This window comes from Petaurus breviceps, unplaced genomic scaffold (genome assembly GCF_028583685.1).
Source record: "Petaurus breviceps papuanus isolate PSGF00001 unplaced genomic scaffold, PetGlider_PUasm1.0 37, whole genome shotgun sequence".
NCBI classification, from domain to species: Eukaryota; Metazoa; Chordata; class Mammalia; order Diprotodontia; family Petauridae; genus Petaurus; species Petaurus breviceps.
The window spans coordinates 107,833,171-107,843,272 of record NW_027186296.1 but is presented as its reverse complement, the minus strand read 5'-3'; the positions used below and the strand labels follow the sequence as shown (position 1 = coordinate 107,843,272).

At 39.0% G+C, this 10,102-nt stretch overlaps 1 protein-coding gene across 4 annotated transcripts in view; it reads left to right on the top strand.

Annotated features, from left to right (window-relative positions):
• The window catches only part of MYOF (myoferlin), a 165,401-nt gene that overhangs the window by 78,327 nt on the left and 76,972 nt on the right, over positions 1-10,102 (top strand). For 3 of the 4 annotated variants that reach the window (XM_069099252.1, XM_069099255.1, XM_069099251.1), the window contains 5 exons: positions 3,743-3,846; positions 4,943-5,011; positions 5,118-5,161; positions 7,751-7,833; positions 9,815-9,853. In XM_069099252.1, coding sequence (XP_068955353.1) covers positions 3,743-3,846; positions 4,943-5,011; positions 5,118-5,161; positions 7,751-7,833; positions 9,815-9,853 — 339 coding nt within the window. The remainder of the gene's footprint in view (positions 1-3,742; positions 3,847-4,942; positions 5,012-5,117; positions 5,162-7,750; positions 7,834-9,814; positions 9,854-10,102) is intronic. The other variant, XM_069099254.1, reaches the window with a different exon arrangement.

The window sequence follows — 10,102 nt, the reverse complement described above, 5'->3', positions numbered from 1 at the left end:
AGAGAGAGAGAGAGAGAGAGAGAGAGAGAGAGATGAAGAGAGGGAGTGAGAGGGAGAAGAGAGAGAGAGGAAGAGAGAGAGAAAAAGAGAGAGGGAGAGAGAGAGAGAGGGAGGGAGAAAGAGAGAGAGCTTTTCATTCTAGCTAGCTGTAGGACTTTGAGGAAGTCATTTCACCTTTGTAGTCAGTTTCTTCTTTTGAAAAATGTTGGGGGGCAACTAGGTGGCACAGTGAATAGAGCACTGACTCTGGAGTTGGGAGGACCTGAGTTCAAATCCAGCCTCAAACACTTGACACTTACTAGTTGTGTGACCTTGGGCAAGTCACTTAACCCCAATTACCTTGCCTTCCCCCCTCCAAAAAAAAAGAAAAAAGAAAAATATGAGGGGAGGGAAGGGCAAGAAGGAGTCCAGTAAAGCAATGAGGCATTATGGGAAGACTGATGGACTCAGAGGCAGATCCAGCTTGTGATTCTGGTAGTCCCTGCTAACCACAAGGCAGTGGCCAAATCATGAACTTCTGAATCTGGTTTTTTTTCATCTATAAAATAGAGAAAATGGCACCTGTCTTGCTTACCACCTGAACTTTTTATGAAGAAAACTTTACAATCTAGTGAATGCTGAAGAAAGATGAACCTCCAGCATCAACTCCTCCAGTAAAATTCAGATACAGACACAGTGCAGTCCTTCCAAGAACATGTTCATTTAGCCACTGGAGAAGCACCCCACATCCAAAGTTCAGCCAACTTTGTTAATGTTTATAGATGGTTTAAAGTTTGTGTGATTCTTAGCTTTTCCTACATCCTTATTTTGCATATTTAAATGTTTCCTTTGGTTTCTAGCAAAGGGGGCTGCAGGAGTGAAGGTCATTTTGTATTTGTTTTTGGGTTTCATGGGTTGCTGTAGCCAAAAAAATCACCAAAGGGTAAGTTTATCAATAATGAGCATCTTCTTACTTAGCTTACGGTGATCCTCAGGGAGCAGACCATCTGTTACTGGGAGGGGACTCAAAGCCTTTCTATCATGGCTGGAGCCTGACAAAGTTTGCTAGCCTTTCATAACTCAGTGCTGCTTCCATGTCACAATGAAGCATCAGAATCAGACTTCTAACTAAATAGTTCGATTGCCTAGACAAATCTCTTTGTTCTTGAAACATCTACAGAAACTGAAAACAAACAAACAAACCAAAACCCACCACCAACAACATCATGAATACAAAATTGAACGTCTTCACTGAAGCATGGTACAGTATGTTTGAGTTCAGGAGGATCATTCTAGTTCCTGGCACTTGGACTTGTGAATGTTTAACAGAAAAGTTCTCACTTAAAAGTACTCTGTCCATTAAACCCACATTGTTATTTATAACATAAATAACAGCAGCCAGAAGACTAAGTCACCTTGTCAACTTGCTTCCTGAAGAAGTCTGGTTTGGGAGGGGAGGAGAGTGTCTTCTTCAATCAATTTGGGGTTATTGATCATCCTATAAAGAATAGACATGCACATTTGAACCTTACTAAAAAGACAATTGGCAACTCCTTAACTGGTTTCCTGGGACTGGGACTGCCCGCAGACAATTGGCTGGCTAGGACTCAGTGGGACAACCTATATGGGAGAATAAATGGTCATTTTGGGGCTTTTTTCACCTTGTTACCTTTTCTCTTGTATCTTTCTTTTAGAGTGCTTATTCCCCAGAAAGAATTAATGGCAGCTTATAGTAGAGGCACAGAGGTAGAGTAGTTCCCAAGAACACAATTAGAATTTTGGGGAGAGATTGGGGTCCCAGTGTCATGAATTCCCCTGACATGCTCCAGCATAACCATAGCCTCTGTGCTCTACACTTCAGAAGTACTTTTGTAATTCAGACCAGTTCTCTTGTAGGGGTCTCAACTACATAAATAAAATATTCTGTGATTGGTAACTCTCTTGATCTGTTTGGTTTAGGAAGTCTGATTTAGGGTTCTTATTCAGTCGTCTCTGACTCTTTGTAACACGCCTCTGTGGACCACAGCACATCATGGCCTTGTCCATGGAGTTTTCTTGGCAAAGATGCTGGAATGGTTTGCCATTTCCTTCTCCAATGGATTACCTTTTGTCAGAACTCTCCACTATGACCTGTCCATCTTAGCAGAGCTCATAATATTGTCGAGCTACATAAACCCCTCTGCCATGACAAGGCAGGGATCCAGAAGAGAGTACATTCATGTAATTTCAAACTGATTAAATATGGTGGGCTTTAAAATTTTTTCAGTATTTAAGTTAAAAAAACAGTAAAATAGACATACAAAAGAGGAACAAAATCTTACATGAAGCCTTTAGTATTTTTTGTATTTAATGATTTTACTGTATGGCAATTTTGAAGTTTTTAATTACTTTATAAAAAATTTATGCCACAGTCATTTCCCGATATATTGCATTTCCCCCATGGGATGTTTCTCTATACCCCCTTTTCTCCCTCTTTCTCCCCAAAATGAAACATCAAATCAAAACCAATGGACAAAGAAAGCATGTCTGACAACATATGCATCACTTGTATCTGTATTCACCCACATCTCTACCATGAGGAGGGAAGAATGTTTTCTCTTTTCTCTGCAACCAAAATTGGTTATTTCAATTAATTGGAGATCAGTAGTCCTTTGATGATTTAACTCACATTGTAATCATTAAAGACATTGTTCTCTTGGTGCTGCTTTCTTTACTTCCAATCGGTTCAGAGAAGTCTCCTCTTATTTCTTTGAATTCCTCATTTTCATCATTTCTTACAGAGAAATGATATTCTATTATAATTGTTGTCATTCCCCAATCAAAGCATAGTCACATTGTTTCCATTTGTTTTTTGCTATCACAGAGAACTGTCACAAAACCTTCAGAATTTAACAACATAGAACCAGATAAGTTAGCAGTGATTACACAATAAGACATCTTCTCTGTATCCCCCTTTTAAGTGAACCTGAAGTGCTGCTTTAGTGTTCTTTTCTTCAAAAAAAATACACATTTGTAATAAATATGTATATAGTTGTGGTCCTGCTGATCTTACTTCATCTCACTTCATATAAGTGTTCTCATGTTTTCTTGATTCTTATTTATTGGTATCATAACATATTCCTCCACTTTTTTTAGAAGGGGTGAGGAGGGATTGAACCTCACATTTCAGTGGTATTGTGAATTCCCAGTGTGGAAAACTCTCTCCTCTAATGCAGATTGGCAACTCATATTAACATCATCAGAGCCTAGATTTAGAGCTGGAAGGGGCCTCAGAGGTCATGTAGTCCAGTTCCATTTTACAGAGGAGGAAACTAACACCCAGGAGGGTAAAGCTCCAAGTCACACAGGTAGCAAATGGATCCATCCCTGTCAAGCTAAAACCACTGTTAGGACCAGGAGTATACTGGAATCAGCTCCAACCAGAGCATGAGCAGATTGTTAAATTTTCATTGTGAACATTTACACTTCAGAAATTGGCAAACTGCAATTAGAATTTGATTTGTTGTTTTGTTGATTGTCTCTAGATTTAAGTAAGTGATGGATGAAATATTAATAATATAAATTAAATTTAAAAATCTATCCAGTCTATATTTTTCCCCTGGAGAGTCGGATGTTAAACATTTACCATAACCCTTCTGTATGTTCCTAACTCTTGCTGGTCCTAATGACAAATTCTCCTCCATTCATTCAAGGCATATTTGTTTTTAATTTCTATGCTTTTAAGATCCATGTTACTATCTCCTGTCTATATTTTCATTTCTAGTGGATGATGCCTTTTCACAGACTGTCAAGGAAATATTTGGAGGCAATGTAGACAAGAAGAACTTAGTGGATCCATTTGTAGAAGTTTGTTTTGCTGGCAAAAAGGTGTGTATGGACATGATCTAAATAAGGATGCTTGTAGTAATAAATGTTTAAAACTATGTCTGCTACTTAAAGTTGATAGTTATATATCAGACAGATTCACTGCTCAACTGGCCGTAGGAAGAACATTTTGATCCTAGGCAGATATGACAAGTCTCCACCCCTATAACCGGTTCATTTCTCAGTTAGTTAGAAGATGAACCAGGCTCAAGATAATCTCTTCCCCTGCCCTGCTCAAGGCCTAAACTTTCACCCCAAATTCTCACACCAGCCCCAATGGGAGTAAGGCTTCAGCACAGTCAAGAAAAACTCTTCCTTAGGTGAGAAACTCTATGGTAGGGAGAAATGTAATCATTTCATTTCTTTTTGTTTCAAAGATGCCAAGAACTAAAGATAAGATCCTACCAAAGCGTAATAATACACCTTAAATAAGTAGTCTGTGGTGTAGAGGCTAGAGAGCTGAAGCCAGAAAGACCTGCCTGGGTCTGGTCCTATACTGGCTATGTGACCCTGGGCAAGACCTTTGACCTCTTGGCATCCTAGACAACTCTCAAAGTCTACAAATGTCAGAGAAGATGCAGACCTGCATTGGTAGAGGTAGTTTCTTCACCAGAAAGGTCCCTATGCTGGTAAAATCATAGGTCCAGTCCTGTGACTGGATTCCATTCCCTGTGTTTTAAAGGCCTTGCATCTCATGTAAATCTAAGCAATTTATTTCTGCTAGCAAGCTTGGACAGATTAAACACCTGTAACTTTGTGCGTTGTTTTGTCTTGATTTATTTTTTTATTATTATTTCTTATGATTATCACATGAGAAATCTGGTGGTTAAAAGTCTATCAAGCAACAGACCCAAGAAATGCTTGGCATAGAACAATGATGTGGACCAACATAAGCTATTTATCATATTTGATAAAATTCTCAGTTATATAATATATAAATGGTGAATGAAGGACTATGTCTATACATATTATGTTACTGTAGTTCAGTGGAACTGACCCCACAAAATGATGATGCCAGACAATGGATTGCACCATTCTATCATGGAATTTATAAACTTGAAATTGAAATAATGTTGCTTTATGCTGATGATTTTTTCAGGTTTCCACAAACATAATAGAAAAAAATGCAAATCCAGAGTGGAATCAAGTTGTCAACCTTCAAATCAAGGTTGAGTATTTCATCTGTGTAGGAAGAATTTTTTATGTCAAAGTAAGGAGTTTAATAGTTATTGCCTAGTTTTAGAGATGACAATTTCTTTTTCTCTTTTTAACAGTTTCCTTCAATGTGTGAAAAAATAAAATTAACGGTGTATGACTGGTGAGTTAAAAACTTCTGATCGGTTTCTATCTCAATCTAAAAAAAAATTTCAACTGGAGCTATTCCTTTCTTCCCCAAATTTTTCTTAAGGACTTGGTCTGGATCTTTTTGGCCCCCATCACATTTAGTGTGGTCATTTCCTTTCCTGCCCACCCTCTCTACCCCTAGATTGTAGAGGTAGGGGTAGAGGCCAGGAACTGTTTTTTTGTCTTTGTGTCTCCACACCTGGCACAATTTCTGGCTCATAACAGGTATTTACTGATTGGCTGATATTTATTTGTATACATAAAATATTCTTTGGACTGTATCATTTGAAAGAATTTTTTATCTTTTTATTCCCAGTGCCTATAGATAATGCTTTGTATGTAATCAAGACTTAATAAATACAAGAAAGAAATGGAGGGAGGGAGATTTTAATTAATGATACAGAGAGGCATTGAGGGGCAATCTAATGCAATGAATACAGAGTTGGGTGAGGCAAATAGAACTAGGTTCAGGGCTTTCCTCTGCCACATTGGCTGGCAGTCACTTACCTTTGCTTTGCCCTCATACATTTCTCTGAGGTCCTACATTTCTGAAAAAGGGCTGATTTGCATTGATAAAGGGGATTTCTTCACTAGAAGTTTCCCAAACTAATGAAACCACCCATCTGGATTCCACTTCTTCTTATACTCTTCTCCCTCCTCCCCCCAAAAAGGGGAACCCTGGGTGAAATAACCATCACAGGATCTTGTTCTCCTATTAACTATACAACCCTTGCAATGCAGAAGTGTTGGGGGTGGGGGTGAGAAGGAATCTTCCCTGTCCCTGTGTCTTTGGACTTGCTGTGAAGAGAGTGGTTAGTCCTGATATAACAAACCACCTTTCTCATGGGAATTGAGCCAAAAGGAGGTCAGTCTTGATTACGTAGCTAATTGAGAAAACAGTTGCCCAATGGGAAGTGATATAACAAAGCTCCTTTGCTAGAAATTGTGTTCACTGCCAGGGGGAACAGTTAATTATTTTATTTTCCTGGCATATGATATCTTTATGTTTGAAAAGGCACACTTTCTATGCCCTTCTGGAACTTTGCCAGTTGAGTGTATCCAGCCAGTTTAGTGGGATGGGTCCAATGTCCACACAAATTGTATAGTGAACCTATAGAAGGTATTATGAAGCAGAGAAATGCCTTAAGACAAAAATTCAATTTGATTCAATTCAATTCAACAAATATTTATTAAATATCTGATGTGTGCCAGGTGTTGAGGATACAAAGAAAAAATATGACATAAGGTTTGCTTTTGAGGAACATAAAATCTAATGAGAGAGAAAGATCTCTATATATGCATACATATACATATATGCATATATATAGTACAGTAGGGGATGGGATAAATATAGAGGGGGATTAGGTATGAAGAAGGGGGGAGGGAAGAGGACAGTCAAAATGTTCATTCCAATAAGCACATACTGTAATTAACATTAATCCAGTATCATCTTGAAAAGCTCCAGAGACTCATCATGTATCTTTGGTTCAGTAAACTCATGAGACACCCTCTATCTCTTGACCAATATAGAGGATCTGTTTATGGTCCAAATTTTCCTGAAGACATAAGTCATAAGACTTATAAGACATAAGTCATAAGACGTGACATAAACCCTGAGAATATAGGTTGATTCTGATCAAATTTGGCCCTTCCAAGACCTGGCCTTGAAACCACACCATTTAATTAAGAGGGTCCCTGGAACTTGATCCTCAGATGCAAGCCGTACAGGAAGATTTCAGTTCTATAGGAGAAATGAATAGGTCACAGGAGGATATTCCCTGTAGGACCCCAAAAGGTTGGTCTAGTTGTCCTCCCTGATGTGCAGAAGAGAATTGAACCTAACGCTCAGTGTGTGGAGGTTAGAATCATCTTGTTCATGCAAATTGGGTCTGATTCTTCCTCAGTCACCAGGGAAAGAATTACATGAATGAGTGGGACTATTTATAACCCCCATGGGCACCCCCAGCAAAACATGCCTCAAAGTGGAGGGAACTTGTCTGGAGCTGTGATGGTTGGCCACTCCAATGACTGACCATTACATAGGGTATTATTGCCAATTCTCTGGAATACCCAGGGAAGACACACGCAGTTATATAGACTTGGTCCCTTTCAAAGCCACCTCTGAGGAGAGCTCCTGGCAGACCACACTCACTCAGAAATACAGACATGTAATGGAAGACTGTGCCTTCTTCTCATGGGTGGGGCCTTTGCTCACTCACCACAGATGTAAGGGAAGTATTGAGCTTACTTTAGTTGAATCATCCTGATAATGCATGTAATTCCCACATCACCAAATGAACCCCATAAAAATTCTACTTAAAACAATATGTAAAGATTCTAATGCATTTGTCTTGCTGCCTGAGAAGAAAGAGATATAGCTTTAAATTCTGATGAATTTACCAACTCCTTGATGGCAGAGATTATTTTCATCTTTTGCCTTCCTCGTACCTAGCACAATACCTGGCCCTCAGTAAGTGTTTCATAAATATTTGTTGATTGCTTGATTTACCAATCATAGCTTTCATCTGTATGGGACAAAGCATTAATCTCTTCTTTCTTGCAGGGACCGTCTTACCAAGAATGATGTAGTAGGAACAACCTATCTGTATCTCTCTAAAATTGCTGCTTCCGGTGGAGAAGTTGAAGGTAAGGCACCCAGCCCATGTTCAAGTGAGAAGATACAAAGACCCCAGACTAGGACATATTGAAACAGACCAGTATAAATGGGCACCAAGTCTGAAAAACAAAATATAGTCAATCCAGTGAAGCATTTTAGCAACGTTATAATCATGACTAAGCAATGCAGTTAGTTCACAGGTAATCACAGCAGCTCAAACCATTTATGGGACTGAGTCTCCCAACCACTGTTTATGCATGCTTCTTGATAGACCAGTCCTCACTGAGGAGTTTTTCTAACTAATAGGTGTCAGTTATCTGTTGATATCATGATGAAGACATGGAAAGCCTGAACATAAAACAACCATTTGGGGGAATGGAAACTGCATCTACTTCTCATTTTAACACTGTTGTATTAAAAGACAGGGTATTATAAGTAAGTCTGGGTCTACGAACAATAATAAGTTATATACCCATCTCTGCTTTGCATATAGAGCTAACATTTCATGCCAGACTGCTGGCTTCAAGCTAAAATTTTGAAATAAGGGTTTTTTAAGACAGCATATAAAGCGTAAATGACCCATGATTCTTTAATACTCTTTTGCAAGATTGAATCTCTAGGACAGAAGTGGATTAACACAGCAAGTACAAAGGGATAAGGACCTTAGATTCCTCTAGATCTAAAAGGCCTTGAGGCTCCATTTTGTTTTGTAAGTTGCACTGTAATAAGGATTGATTGTAGGGTTTGTGGAGATCAGTGCTGTCCATAAAGTTAACTTTGTGGCCCCTCTATTTTTTATTAGCCCCAGGTCCTGGAATAAATGCCCAAATTGTTGATGCCAGGGCCATTGAGAAGGCTGACAACCTTGTAAAAAGTTATATTTCAATACATGCCCCTGTGGCCCAGGTGGTTCTCTTATGGCCCAGATGGTTCATTAGTTTTTACTCTCTTACTTTGTTTTATTGATTGGTATTGTGATAATAATGATATTATCAACAATAATAGCTAACATTTGTAGAGTGCATGAAGATTTGCGCAGTGCTTTACAAATACTATCTTATTTGCTCCTCACAAGAACCCTGTAATGTAGGTGCTATTATTATCCCCATTTTATAGACAAGGAAACAGCAGCCAAGAGAAGAAACTTGCCTAGTCTAGGGCAAAATTCAAACACAGGTCTTCCCAATTTCCACTCTAACACTCTATTCACTAGGCCACCTAGCTGCTTCAAAAGGATAGATATCCTAATTTGAGGTACTCTGAGGCTCCATTTTCTATTAAAAATCACACTGCAATAATGACTCTAGGTAAGCCCTTACTGAGGGACAAAAATATATTTGGGATCAAATATCACAGGGTTATGGAAATGAGAGCCAGCATGCCATAGTAGATAGACATCCAGCCATGGAGTCAGGAAGAACCAGGTTCAAGTTCTAATCTTAGTACATCCTGGCTACATGACCCCCAACATCACTGAATCTCTCAGTGACTGAAATGAGCACTCTAAAAGTTTCAAAACAGCTACTAATCAGCGTTAGTAGAGGGAGTATACCCTCTGATTTCCCTAGTTGGGAACACTTTCTCTGTGCAGAAATAGTCGTGGACCCTAACCATGGTCTCAAATCCTAGGTCCCTGACCCCAAAGCACTTAAGCATAGGGCAAAGAATTTTTAATAAAAATGTAAAGTGTTGCACCTACCCCCTTTCCAACATGACCCCCTCCACTCTCCTGATGTTCACTTCTTTCGGATGTATCTTTGTTTGATGCTGGTTCAAAGTAGGAAATCTTGTAGAGGAATTTTTGGGGAAGGGGGACAAAAATTTCTTGTGTATTTTTTTAATCCTGTCTGCCAGATTGGTATAAAACAGGATGTCAATATTCTCTTTGGGGTTTGAATTTGAGTTAACTTCAGTGTTGCTAAACCACCTGCTTAATAAATTAACTTCTTCAATATTCCATAATACCTGTGTTTTTCTTGTAGTTTAACCAGTCATATTTTTACAATATAGATTCTTCACCTTCGGGAGCTTGGGCTGCATCATCTACAGGTTTCATGTTTTGTGACTTATGCCCTCCACTGCCCAGACTATCTTTCATTAAAACACATTCATTTTTTAAATGGCGGTTTCTCATTTTGTCCTTCCCCAAATGGTTTTGGCAGTGGAATTGTCTTCATATTACTTGTGCATGACAGTGCTATAGAGTTGAGCTTGGCAATGAACCTGCTTATGCAATGCTAGCCCTCCCACAATTCCCTCCTGTGCCTTAGATGCAACTTGTGCTGCCTGCCTGCCTGC